The sequence below is a fragment of the Neomonachus schauinslandi genome, chromosome 9 (genome assembly GCF_002201575.2).
Source record: "Neomonachus schauinslandi chromosome 9, ASM220157v2, whole genome shotgun sequence".
Lineage (NCBI taxonomy): Eukaryota > Metazoa > Chordata > Mammalia > Carnivora > Phocidae > Neomonachus > Neomonachus schauinslandi.
The window spans coordinates 94,010,266-94,025,254 of NC_058411.1; the positions used below are offsets into that span (position 1 = coordinate 94,010,266).

The 14,989-nt window shown below is 38.1% G+C and overlaps 1 protein-coding gene across 2 annotated transcripts in view; it reads left to right on the top strand.

Annotated features, from left to right (window-relative positions):
* UNC13C (unc-13 homolog C) overlaps positions 1 to 14,989 on the top strand; it is a 547,141-nt gene that overhangs the window by 475,551 nt on the left and 56,601 nt on the right. For both annotated transcript variants that reach the window (XM_044917815.1, XM_021693930.1), the window contains 2 exons: positions 2,872 to 2,952; positions 14,655 to 14,802. In XM_044917815.1, coding sequence (XP_044773750.1) covers positions 2,872 to 2,952; positions 14,655 to 14,802 — 229 coding nt within the window. The remainder of the gene's footprint in view (positions 1 to 2,871; positions 2,953 to 14,654; positions 14,803 to 14,989) is intronic.

Genomic DNA, 14,989 nt, shown 5'->3' on the forward strand with positions numbered 1-14,989 from the left:
TATCTTCCTGGGATTTATATTCCCTACTTTGAAAAATGGATTTATACAGGTTGAAATTTCTCATATAAAACCATGAAGGTGAAACAGCATACTATCTCATTATAAAGAAAAGAACATGCTTCTAGCATCTGTGTGATGTTAGGAAACATACTCCATCTCCCACAGCTTCAGTTTCCTGAGTTGGAAGTTTTATCAGCCAGAACGGTTTTCAGTTCCAAGTGATGGAAAGCCAGACTAACATAAGCAAGGAAGGAATTTATTGCTACATGAAATTTTATAACTGCTTTCCATCACTGCTTGATTAGGAACTCAAAGAATGTTATGGAACCCAGTTAGTATCTCTCAACTCTGTTCTTTCCTTATGTGATCTATGGCTGTAACAAATCTACCTTCCTATTTGTAAGACGGTTGTCTCTGCTCTTTATCTAACATCCTTTGAACTTGCATGTTGTAGAAAAGAACACCCAACTTGATGTGAGGAATCCCAACAAATCCCACCAGCACTTCCTGGTCTCTGATAGTGTTATTGCCACTCCAAAGCCAACCATTGTGACACAGGCTTAACTCACATAGCAACCTCTAGCAAGGGGGTGCAGTCAGCTCTGCCTGAATCTTAAGAACTCTGAGTGGGATAGAGATAGCTCCCCAGACGGCATATATATGCTAGGTGGGAAAAATCAGAGTTCATACAAAACATAACACCTTAGGTCCCTTTGCAACTTCCAAACTTTCTGAAGACTGTAATAAACTAAAAAATTATTAGTAAAATGTCCTAAAAGGGTTATTATTATTCAAATTACAGAACAATAAGGCCCCTACAATATTATGCAAAATTAAAACTCTGGCCATAATAAAGAACTTCAAATTTTACAAAGCCATTTTCCCTTATTTTACTAAAATGTCACTTCCATTTTTATTCTCATTTTAAGCAATATTTTGCAGTATTTATATATTAGTTTGAAAGAAGATTTGGATAAATTCAGAAATCCTATATGGAAATATTAACAATTAACTCAAAAGAACACAGAGTCAAGGAAAATAGAACAATGAGGGAAATTGTTTATCTGCATTTGACTATGATTTAGGATTAACCCATTAAAGAAGTGTTTTTTCAGCCATTTGACACATTACTTCATGCTCTGGAACTTCATAATGTAGACATATTATGTATGCACAACTTATTACTATTTAATGGGATCAGATTTATTTGGCATAATTTTGAAAAAAATGTTGGATAGATGATACAATATCAAAACCAGTTAATACATCAGAGACTGTAAATTTATTGCAAGCCAGCAGTAACTCTTTGCCAGCCTCTTTTAGAGACTCCCTTATTTTAATGAGCCATTTTTAAATCTCAAAATTATTTCTTGCAAAAATTATGTTTTTCTATAACACAGAGTTGAAGCCAGACAGATTTATATTTACTTACCCTAAAACATTTCCACCTATAATTTCATAAACATTTCCCATTACTGTTTGAGTCTTAATGGGTAGTTAATATTCCTATTTTTAAAATATTAAGTGGGCACATATGTTTGTGTTAAAAATCCTGTATCAGACAAAGATGTAGTAAGATGTCATGGATCCATGGAGCATTGTATACCATTTTTTCAAAAATCTTCAAAGGAGTATGATTTCATTCAAGTGTATGGAACCCTACAACATTGTACTTGAAAGAAATATAATTATTTACCAAAAATATACTGAGTTCTTAGCAGGTTATAGTTGCCAAGATAGGTACTGAAAGACTGCAAACTTGAGTAAGACATAGATCAAGATTATCTTCAGAAAGTTATGGCATCTACCAAATAATAGAGTAAGAAAAGGGCTAGAATAGGGTGAGCCACTGGGGATTGCACCATCTGAGCATTACACAAAAGTGCCTGACTAAGGGACTTAATGACCACTGAATTAGAGCCCATGCTCCACCTACCAAGCTGTATGTGTTGATGTAGAGCTGCACCCTGTAGAAAAAGAGACACCTGTTATTACCAAGGAAAGGCACTGATTAATCCATTAGTCAAGCCATGCATTCTCAGAGCTGTGTCCATCCATATGGGCTTTCCTCTAATTCACATAAAGGCAACTATATTAGTTAGAAGTTAAACTTCAGGAGGACAAAAGTCTTTCTTTTACTGAACAACATATCACAATTACCTAGGATAGCACAGGCATATAATAAGCACTGAATAAATATCTGTTGAATGTTATTGACTAGAATAATGGCACCTCTGGGGAGACTGTCAGTTTGGGGGGTCAGGAATTTTTAAAATTTTCTCTTAAATTTCTTTTCCGTTATGGTTGTCTTCAACTTTCTACCATCATTTCCCTAAAGAAGTTTTGAACGATGGCTTGAGACAGTCCATAGTGAACAATGAGGAAAATCCACTGTAAATATGGAAATTGGCTCTAAAATATTGAAAATCTGCAGAGCCAAATTCAGTTAACTCTTGGGGGCTTTTCTTAGTAATGACTAAGCATCAAGGGGATCAAGAAAGAGAATAAATTGGGGGCATTATACTTAAAGTAGACTTTATCATAATAATTGAAAGAGGCTAAAATTCACCTCCTAAATCCCTGTCATGATTGATCTTCCTCAAAGTGACAGAACATAAGGTGAAAAAGCTTTGACACATATTTCCAGGTTTCTCTCTTTTTTCCCTAACATTAACTTGCAAGTGAAAAGTAAAGCCACATATGAATCAAAGTCCAGCATTTCTTCTTTTGGAAAAGGGGATATTTATTGAATATATGACAGAATAATCATCTCAAGTGTGTCCATGTGAGGATTATGCAGATTCTGTTTGAAAACAGTTGTTAAATGAATGAACTGGTTAATTTATAAGTAACTGTTAACCTGTTTTCTAGGAGCACATGATTCGGGAGGATGCCAAGGGTCTGACCCCAAGACAGTGTGCTGTAATGGAGGTGGTCTTGGCTACCATCAAGGTAAGGTTACAGTACTCCAGAATTTTGCATCCAGAGTCCTCTGTTTGCCCTCAGAGAAAAGTGCCCCACCTGCATATCTGTAGAGCTGTGCCACCCATAGACATAGAAGACAGTTGTATGGTATAATCCCAGAGTGTGTCTGATTGAGCCTGTACTCTCTCCATATTATCCGTGTTACTCTGCCCTTATCCTTGCTTCCTTTGTCTGTCTCTAGAAAATGTGTGTGAAACCTATGTTGTCACATGTGTTTTCAAGAAAGACATATACCTGCCCTCCCCAAAGTTAAATTAAATAGCTGCTTCAGGAGGTTTTGGTTTAACAGAATTTCTTTTTATGTTGTCTATGCTTGTTGAAATGGCTTTTCAAAGATCAATCTTCTCCTCTCTCTTAGTAAGTGCGATAATTTAATTTTCTGCTGGAAACCCAAAGGCATTGTGTTGTGTGCATCAATTTTTCATAGCCAAAGGTTGGCCAAAAGTTATTGTGGGGTTGGCTAAAGATGGACAGACCTCCAAATATAACTTAGAAGTTGTTTCCATATAATTCCTTTTATATTTACATATGTGTCATATTTATATACATGTATTTTATATTTATATGTGAAAGCTTATTCAGAGTGAAAAATTAATTTATCGTCTAAATCTAAACCATGTCCATTGTCTCCACACTTTGCTGGAGGAAGCATCTCTTATCCAATATGCGTGAACAGTGTAGCAAAAACTGCTAGCTACCATGAGCCCTTTTCAGAGCACAGAATTGTCTTACAGGGTACAAACACATTACAATGTTATTCATTAAAATAGACTTGTATAACAATTGAGTACCTTCACAAAACCGTTACCTCACAGCTTTTGTAGTTTCAGCATTTACAATGTCAAAAGCTGCAAAATGAAAGTTGTGAGGTGGGAATTTTGTGACACCTGGTAGAAACTGGAGAGTGTGGATTTAGGCAGTGAGACTATAGCAGTGAAGTTTCTAAAGCTGCTGCTAGAGTGTTATCTGCAAGTATGGAAATTTTGCACAATTATGTTGAGGGAAACATGAAAAAGAAACAAAAAAATGCAAAACGAGCTCTTTTTTAAAAATTGTTTGCAAAAAATGAGTAAGAAATGACTGACCTTTGGAGTTATAGTAGAACTAGTGGCTACAAATCAGGAAATGCTAGTAGAAAAAATAAGAATTTTGAAGTGCACCATGAAGAGAAAAAAAAGTAAAATTTTTAGAATCTGAATTCAGCCCTTTATGAATTTTATCAAGTCAATGCATGACTTTAAGAGAGGAAGGAAAATGTGTTCCATGGAAAGAGAATGGCATTCAGACCTGGCTCCTGTCCCCAACACCAATATTTCTTACAATTCTTCTTGGTTGGGACACATGATCACCATCTAGTTATACCCAAAGTCTGGGACATTCCTGATCTCCAAGCAAGTTCCCCTCTTCTACATCCTGACAGCTCAACTATTCCATCTTCCTGTCCGGGTCATCTGGGATGATCTTTTAAATTCAGTCTTAGATACTTCTACTAGCTGGTATCTAAGATCCAGAAAATGGGTTCATGTCATTATCTTGTTCCTTTAGGGCTCAGGCCTGACCCTGGTCCTCCTGAACCTCAGAGCCTGAGGTCAGGTCTCCACCAGCTATGCCTATTATAAGACTCTCTTATCCCTGTGGTCTGCCCATCATGGTGAGGCATACACCTGGGCATTCATTTCTATGGCTCTGTCATCAGTTTGCCAAAACTGGAACTCCCTTTATCTTGTCTGATTCTGAGATTTGCCCCAACTGAATGTCCTACCAAGCACTAATTCTGTTGTTGACTACAAAGGAATTTAGAAAAAGAACACTACTTAAAAGAATTACAGCCCCTCCCGCTAGTGATTCAAGGTCTGCTTGGAGCCCAGCAGAGGGAACCCTGTAATGTAAGCAGAGAGATGTTCTTATGCAAAAGCAGCGGATGCTACCCAGGCTAACTCACAAAGGCTGCCAAAGACATAATCCTGGTTCCTCTTTAACTCAGTTTAGGCAAGCAGGCTGGAAATAAAAAGTGAAGAAGGAGAATGCTATGGAGTTTGTAGACTATAGACTGAAATAGCGTTTTACATTTTTCCAAATATCTTCCATGTATGTACATTGTCTCGCCTGATCCTTATAAACATCTGGCTGTTAGGTGTGTCAAGAGTGATCATTCACATTTTATAGATTAAACAACGGAGGCTGAGCAGGTTTAAGTTACTGTCAAAGGGCGGAGAGCTACTGGTAATTGGCAGAGCTGAGAAAGGACTCCAAAACCTAAAATCACTGTCCTTGCTTCTACATCATGTTATTTCACTAACTGTTAACAAAGTGTTGATGAAATACAGCAGGCCAAAATGGATAATATTTCTTCAGAGAGATTAGTTATTTCTAGATTAAAATACCAGTTTTCCAAGATGCTTTAAAATCTTTCAACCCCTACAAAAGTATTGATGAAAATACTCTCTTAAATACTAAAATTTTAATTGCACTATTTTGTCATACCAGTCTCATGTGGTTTCAATTATAAGTCAAAAGGGGGGACTATGGCACAAGTGTCAGAAATTACAGTGATCTGCTACAGCTAGTGTGAGTGGGCTGTGACACACTTCATTCATTCACCTGCCAACAAGCAGCCACATGAGTGGTCTTTGAAAATGAAAATAAATGGTGACAGCCAAAAATTTAATCAGTATGTGAAAGCTAAGAGGTTTGAAGGAGTCCTCATTGAGCTCTTGAGTCTCAGACCCATATCCCAGGAAGATTCAGGACTGCTATGGATTCCCTGAAATATGGATTTCTTTCAAAGAAAAGCAGGAGTCTTTTTCCGACAACAGCTACTCTTGACCTGAGCATGAATCCCAAGAGCTTAAGGAAATTCTTAAGTCTTAAACAATCCTCAGGTTACTTTCTGCTGAAGTTGGAAAATTGAAAAACCTAGAAAAAAAAAAGCCGGCTGGTTTTATTTTTGCCCAACCTTACAAATTGCCCCAGGACATTTGTTCTTTGGACCCAAACATGACACTCCACAATGTATGTTGCACATGTTTGACATCATGTAGGGACAATACAGAGATTTCCCTAAAAACAATAACCATGTGAATTAGGGCATTCTAGAAATTTGAATTGCTTGGTATAAAGGAGAGAATTTGGACTAAGTATGAATATCCATTCAAATATAGCTTTGGAATTTACTTATTACTTATTTAATCCTAGATAGCACCATTTCTGATCATTTGGATTCTAGACAAATAGCAAGATACGTGATGTTATGCCTCTGAGGCTCTTACCCCTGACTGAGGTCCTACCCCATCCTGCTATTCATTATTCATGAGGCAATTTTGGTGGCTGCTTCTTAGCATCTTTTTTTATCATTATAAGTATAGTTTTTGCATTATTTCAAATTCAGCTGCTCATGAGAAGAGCAAAATAACTTACCTAGTTTGGATTATTGCATTTCAAAAATCATTACTTGCGAGCTTACTTGTACGTAGAAAATATGGTGGGCAATGAGGAGATGGCTGAAGAGAAGGGAGATCTTGCTGTAGGCTTAGGAACCTAGACCACTACAACTGATAAAATAAGAGGTGTGGACAAAGTGCTGAAGAGTGCAGAGAGGGTAATGTATTCTGACTGTCTAGGGGAAAGCTTCGTGAAGAGGGAAGTTTGGGGATTTATAAAGAGGCTGTAACGGGGAAAAGCAAGCGGGGGTGGGGGGAGTCATTGTAGGCTTAGGGAAAAGCTCGAGTGAAATGCGAGGAGGGCTAGGTCAGTCTGAAAGCTTCAAGTCATTTAGTGCAGAGGAACAGATCATGACTAGTTGAGTATTGTAGGGAATAAAAGAGGAACATTGGATTGGAGCCAAAATGCTGACACTTGCACAAGGTCAAAGGGAGAGAGTAGCATATTCTGATCTGATATATATAAAAAGAGGACTCCAGCTGTGGTAGAAAATAATTTCTAAAATATTTATCAAGTAATTCCTAAAAAAAAAAAGAAGTAAACCTTAGTTGTTAAGGGCAGATTATATCTAAATTTGCAAAATAAATTGCATGGATTTTCCAAAAATATGATATAGATATTGGAAAGAAAAAAATATGTGATGACGGGAAATAGCTACCAAAATAGTGTATGAAACCAAGAAGAAAATTCTTCCTGCAAACTTGTAAAGAAACATTAGCATGTTCCCATCAGTCAGTAAAAATAGATTGTAAAAGTTCTTCAAATATATGACAAATTTAAAGAATTAGAGGAATTTAGAATTTTTATTGGGACTATAAAAAGAATGGCTTGCTAAGCATGCAGACAGTATTTATACTGATTTTTAATTTGGCAGTACTCTTTTTTTTCCTCACAAATCACAACCAAAGTCTGAAGTACTTTAATTTTTGTAGCTTTATGAAGAACATAATAAAGAAAATACTTATAAATGGGTCTTTCAACCTCTATTCAGATATAATAGTAACATTCCTTACAACCCACCCTTACATGACTAAATCCAGTGTATCTATCCCTGTATTGGGGTGGAAGCCTTTGCAAATTTCAGAATATGGATGTAAATAAAATATTTGGAACCACATGGGGAATGATGCCATTGGCAATGACTGTAGTATCAGGATAGTAAGTGATTAAGAGAAAATGAAACTGGAGTGTGTAAATCACTGTCCACTCCTATGGGAATAACAGGGTTTAAGGAATTATTGTTAGAAAATTAAATGAGTTATCACATGTAAAACAATTAAAACAGTCCCTGTCTTACAGAAAGCTCTTTACAAATGCAACTATCAAATCACCTGAAAACCAGTTTATTTTGGATGAGCCTCTTTCTACCGTTAAACCCAAGATAAGTCAGGTTTTTGGGGGGTTTTGTTTGCTTTTTTCCCCCTACCTTTCCTAATCCCTTCATTCTCTCTCAGTGAGGCTAACTATTAAATCTGACTCTGCTCCAAGCAATAGTCTAAAATCCTTATGGCTTTGCCCTCTGGCCTTTTGGTTTTCGGTGCTCAGCATCCTTTCTCTATAAGGACACAAACTCCATAGGGTTCTTGAGTGCTCCCTGAGACTCTCCTCTGGGTAGCGGTACTATTTTGGGTTTTTTTTTGTTTTTCCAAGGAGTTTCTAATCCAGATTAAAAGATGAAAAAGGCACATTAAAAATTAGATGATACATGTTAACTTACAAGAAAACAGTGTCAGCTATGTAACAGGTGATTCAGATGCCAGTTAAGGGGCACAGATAAAAAGTGGTCAGGATTCAGAAGAGGTAGCAACCACAGAGCTCAGGGAATCTGGAAAAGCTCGAGGAGCGGTCTTCAAGGACAGATGGGAGCTCACAGCCTGGATAGGAAACACAAGAGTTTTTCTTGGAGGAAGATTCATGACTTGAACATAATCAGGGGAAAAGGATTTCATTATGGAAAGGCACAGACCAGAGGCCTGGGAGTCAGGGACGAAACTACTCAATGCACTGGTCTGGATTTAACTGGAGGTTTGGATAGTGAAGCCATGTAAAATGAGGTTTCAGGAAATGGTTGGGGTGAAAGTACGAAGATCCTTTTGCACCCTCAGTGTGTTCCATAAAAGATGAGCCATTGATGATTTTGTAAATATGTGGCATACTCAAAGTGCCATTTTAGCAATGGAAATCTTGCAGAAATGTGCAAAATGCATGGGATAGTTGAAGATTTAATCAGATCAGTTACAGTTATTTAATGCCTAAGATGATGAGGGCGATCACTAGGGGGCTGGCTTGAGGAATAGAAGTGAAAGACGGTATGAATGACACAAGAAGGGGAGCGTCGCTGGGGAGCAACCCAAATTGGGGCAAGGGTGAGGTGACTGAGAAGTTTCAACTGAGAGGATGGAAAAACATTGTTCCACTGAGAAAAAATGGCAAATCAGGTAAGAGACTGTTTTTCTACTGCTATGTTGAAGTTAGATATGGTGGCAGGAATGTAGAAATAAATAGCTAGTACATTGCTGGAGACAGGGGCCGGTGCTTAGGAAACAAAGCAGGGTTCGAGTTTGGGCAGTTAGTCTGCCCATTAAGCGTATCTTCTCACAAGTAGAAAGAACTCCATAGTTCACAGAGCTCTTCCAGATGGAGTAATAATTCATGTCATCATTACAGTACCAGAGTCAGGCAGGGTAGATGTCTCTGCTCCCATTCTCCAAATGAATGGACTGATATTCTCTGGGGTTACATAACCTATGCACAGATCACATTGCATAGAGGAAAGAGTGTGAATTTACATTTTCTCACACATTTTAAAGTAAAAAGCAGAGAGTCAAAGAGGTGAAAAAGATTCTAAAATCTCAGAATTGGAAACATAACCCAATAGCTCCCCTTTCCTGTTCATCTACAATGTTGTGGGCCTATAGTCAAATGGCCACCACTTAATAATGGCAAGTGATGGGACCTCACTAACTCAAAAGTAGCAGCTTCAATTTTTAAGATGCACTTTATCACTGGAAAGGTTATCTTTGTATCAAACCAGGATCTGTTTCCCTGGTACTTTTAGTGCTGCCTTGGTCCTTTGTCCTTTGAAAAATAATTCTACTTCCTTTCCACATGATAGCCTTTCATACATTGAAGAAAGCTGTCATGCCTCCCCAGTTTATCTGCAGCCATTTATTGAATGACATGCCTTCTAGACCTTACAAAATCCTGGCCCTCTACCTTTGGATGCCCTCCACTTTTTCATATTTCTTATAAATGATGAAGCCTGGGAGTAAATTTATAATGATCCTAATATTTCAGGTATGTTCTGATCAGCAGAGAATGTTGTTGCTCTATTGTTGCTCTATCACACCCTTCGTCTTGACCTATCTATGTATGTTAATACATGATCAGAATTCATTATCTTTGATAGCTGCCCCATCACTTTATTAAATCATATGAAACCTGAGAAAAGAAATGAAGCATTATGGCTTTTAAAATTTTACTGATATTAAGCCAGGTCACCCCCATTCCATACTCTGCAGCAAACTTTTTATCATGAATATAGGCCTTTTCCTTTTTTTTGTCATCCCATCCTGTAAATGTTGACCCATGATTTCAGGCTGCCAAGACTTTTTCTGAAGCCACATTCTGTCATTCAAAGTAATAATGTCAAGCTTTGGCTCAACTCTACATTTTAGAAACCTGCTTTCTGCCTTTGTCCAAGTCTGTGGTGAAAATATCAGCCAGGACAGGGCCAAGGGTAGAGAGAATGAAATGACATCCAGCTGACATCCTTACCCTTCACAGCTGTGAACAGCCAACTTGTTCACAGTTCTCTGATTAAAAATGCCTTTCTTGGAAGAAAATGGCTAGTGCTAATTTATTTTGCCAGTAGTTTTCTGCTAATTTGTATTAATCTAAACATCAGAATAGATTAAACTGGAGGTTCTTGGTTTACACTGCTGGTTGCAGAGAAACAACGTGAAACTGAGTCCCGTTTGTGTTTGTTTGCTTAGAACCAATGGGGAAACATCCACTTTTTACATGCATAAGGGAAACATCTAGAAGGCTTTAAAACCCCATATACACAAATTCTCCTCTAGCATATAATCCCCCTCCCAATGCTTACTATAATGAAGGGAGATCAACTAAGCTGTACTGAGCTGTCACTAGTGGGGCTTATTTAATAGCTAAGACGTTCACTCCCACACAACAGCCTCCTATTTATATCCTTCAGACCTAAGCCTCAGCAAAATACAAATTCTACTCGCCTGCTTCTTCAGAGGCTCTTGCAGATCAAAACTGAATGTGAAATCTCCGACTGTCAGGGTGTATGCCATCAACGCAGCCCCTTTCTTATTATCTGTGCCAGTGAGATAAACAGACCCATGTTCTCCTGAAAGGGTTATGTAAAGTAGCATTTTCATCGAGTTTGCATTTGCATAACCATACAAGTCATCTCCTCTGCTCTCTGAGTTAGGAGCCTGGGGCATGTGTTATTTATCTGTGCTCACTGAATGGGAGCTTTCATCCTTAGGATCTTGCAACTTGTTTTCTCTCCGAAAATTGCTACCTTCTGTCCAGGGTTCATCTTGCAACATCTCCTATTATACAATGCACTTAAGAGACAAAAGCATCATTTCTGCCCTCAGGCATCGCATCTTCTGCTGTTCACTTACGATCCTGCTAGAGCCTTTAGAGGAATGACTCATAATACCCTACGGCTACAAAGGAGGAAGTCAAGTCAGTTCAGTATCACAACCAAAAACTCTAGGGGGGGGGGGGCTTAGGCTTTACCTGGGAACAAACTCATTCCTTGTTTTATGTTTTCACTTCATGGTTGTTTCCCATGTCCCAGAGGCCTACAAAATAATGTCTTGGTAGTAAAAACGTGTTCTCCTATACAGTTGTGAGGGTTCAAGGATAAATACACAGTCTAGGCCTTCAGAGCCTGACTCTAGTTCTCTTCTTCCATCTTAGAAATATCTCCATTCTATGAAGTCTATTCACCTTATTCTCTCCTAGGATTTCCTAAATCATATGCCATGGAACACTTCAGTCCCCCAGAGTATTAATAGATGTTGTATGTGATAGGTGTCCTGAAGCCAAATAATTTTAAGAAGCAGGTATGTTAATGAAAGGTTAAGCAGATTTCTTTACCACAGTGGGTCTCAGAGCCTTTCACCTGTTAACGAGCCTTGTGAATCTTTAGGGGTACTAAGTCATCTCAGCTTCTCTAGGTCCTCAACTACTTAGAGGCAACTCCATGGTTCCCAAGCCCCCCAAGTTTTGTGATGAGAACAGAGTAACAGCATGAAGGAACTATATTATGAGAACCACCACTTCAATTCTTCTCTTCTTTCAATTCTTCTTAAGTAGAGCTGGGACTCCCACAGTTTCCCTTGGTTACATATGTGGGATTGTCCTCTTTCTCTCTTCCACTGTAGCAGATGATCTAGTGGCTACTGATTTTAAAAACGGCAGCTCTAAAAAACTGATAAACACCAAAGATGATACCTCTTTGGAAGGCTTTACAGACTCCTTCCCCAATAGAAATGTTTGCCACCCCCACTATCTGTATTTTCCAATTATTTTTCTTAGACCCGCAACATTATTGGAGTCCTTCATTGACATTTTGGTGACATTTCCGACTAGATCATAATCCCTTTGAGAACAGCCTCTGCACCTCTTTGGCTTCATATCCTTGGCATTCGGCACCAGGTCTGGTTTACAATACAAGTTTAATAAACATTTGTTAAGGGACAGAGGCAGAGAGAACAGGCAGGAAGGCAGACCCCGCCACTGAGGCTGTTGTCAGCGTGATCCCATAGGTCTAGCCTCACAGACCGCACAGTAAAAACAGTGCCCGTCCTTGTGAATGCTGTCACCATGCTGCTTTATGTACACCATTAACGAACAGTTTTTAAAGTAGAGTAGGATTGTGACATTCCCGCAGTTATAAAACTTGTCAAAAATGTTATTTAACTCATCAATTAATGAGGGCACCAGTAAGATCTTACAGCTAGCTTATCGGAGAACTCCAAGAACCACACAGAAGGATAAGCAATAAGGAAAGCTGAAATCAACTTACAAATAGAAGCAAAAAGGATCTATCCACAGAATAATCAGTTGCATCCCACCAGAAATAATTTGCATTTCTATGGACAAGAGTCATTTACATGATTATCCGTTTTCTATCATTTGCAGAGTTTTAAATAGCTCAAAGACAATGAAAAACAAAGATAACCCAGACAGGCACACTAGGCAGAACACCCACCAATCTTTTTGGTCCATTTCAAAGTCTGTCGCAATTTTTCCTGACAACTCTCCATAGTCCCAAGAGATGGCAAAACATCATTTTAGGTGCTGCTTCTAGTTTTTCTTGTATTTCTTTTTATCATAATCTTCTAGCACTTGTGCTCAGGTTTGATAAGAATGGGGCTTGTCTGAAAAAATTTGAGAAGCAGAATGTGTTCCTACACATGCCCAGAGATCATGCCCATTCCTGGTTCAGTTTATCTCACTGCTATACTATACAATGAGGGTGAGTTATTTCATCTGATGCCTCCTTGGTTCATTATATAAACAGACCTCCAGAGAGCACCCTTTCATTCCTCTAGGGAAACAGTCAAATCCAAGCTGAACCTTCCCCTCTCAATACATCCATTTAATATTTTCCACCTTAATTATCATATCATTTCATGAATAAGGAGCTTTCACCTTTTTTGATCCACCAGGGCACCTGAAACAATTCTGGACTTGTAGTCCTCAATAACTACTTTCTGCATGTGAAAGTAACATTTTTTTTTTTTGGAAGATCAAGGTGTAGGGGCAATTTTAAGCATTTTCTCTCATCATTTCTCAAAAGGACCAGGCTTTTGCCATTTTTCTATGCCTCCTTTTCATAAACCTAGATTGCTTTTGGCACAGCTTATGTTTTCACAATGCACCCAGCTAGAATCAGTAAAGGCACTTTTAAGTGACTAGAGGTTTTTCTACTTGGGGAGGGTGTCTGGAGTGGTAGCAGTCTTTTTGCAAATTCTATGCCCATTGTCTACTTTCTCTGGCTTATGCCCTGAATCTTCTCTACTTTACACTCTGTGAAAGCGCACTCAGCTGCCTACAAATGCCCAGAATATTTTTCTGCATCTCCCCTTGAATAAGGGAGAAAAGTAAGATAATTATGAGTTTTCAATTCATTGAATTCTTTTACCTCAGAAATTTTTAATGAGTGGGATGAAGGGATGACACATACACAGTTAGGAGAGTGTATCAGAATCATTTGTTGAGCTTTCTCAAAATACATCATTCTGTGAGAATCCTAGATCAAAGCAACTCAGGTTGCAGTGGGTGTATAGTTTAGTATAGTCAGTAGAGGGAGAGACGGAGAACCATTTACCTAAATTTAACAGTACACTGTAAGAGATTTATAGATGTTACCATCTATAAATGGTTGGGGAAAAAAATATCCTTAGTTCTGTCACATATTTGTATATATTCTGCTTTCCAAGTGATATCTGCACATAATACTTGCAGCATGAAAAATGCTAACATCCCTCAATGACTATATTTATTATTAAACAGCATGTATCTTCTCTAGTATCTTAGCTATAGATATTGTAATGTTTTGAGTTTATTGGGTAATAATATCAAAAAAAAAAATCCCTATGTTTTATTACATTCATCAGACACAAGGTTCAGGGGATGTCGGATTTCCAAAGACCACTCTGCATCCTCAGGTTGGTCTGTATCTGCACTATTGTGTGCTCAGGGGAAAATGGAGCAGCAAGCAGGCGCCTGGCCTAGAATCGCAAGCTAGTATCTGGACAATATGTGACCCAGGTACTACCTTCTCTGTGAAATTTTGACAACCCTGGATATATTTTATGTTCTAGAAACAAGCCAGTAACCAAGTTGACAATTGTTGTCTACACCTGTCATTCTATAAGCCCTTTGACTGCTGCATCTTCATGATCCCATATGCTTAACTAAAGTTTTGAATGAGAGGAAAAACCTTAAGCTTCAAGGATCTGGGGTCTGTGATGTAAAGCGTCAGTCCAGAGACAGGGGACCTGAATGACAGGGTTATGACTTAGTAATGGGAAAGCGTCAGGACTGCCCTTTTGTCACTTTCACATTGATCCTATTGTATCATTCCATCTCAGTGTCACTATTATGGCAATAAAATCTTCCTCTGATACTTCCTTCTAAATCCTTCTGCTTATGTTATCTTTTTTTCTTCTTTTTAGCAATACTTTCATGCAGGAGGAAATGGCCTGAAAAAGAATTTCTTGGAGAAAAGCCCAGATCTTCAGTCTCTGAGATATGCTCTCAGTCTTTATACCCAAACTACTGATGCCTTGATAAAGAAATTCATAGACACTCAGACCTCACAGAGTAAGTAACACACTGGATGTGAGAATAGAGTAAGCTGAACACAACGAAAATTCAACATAAAAATTATTATAAATACTATTAATAATTTTTACTACAATAAATTAAACCATCAATAAGAATTGCAGATTAAACTTTAATAGAAAATTATCAAAATATTTTAGCCCTCATGAATTACAATTTTATAAAT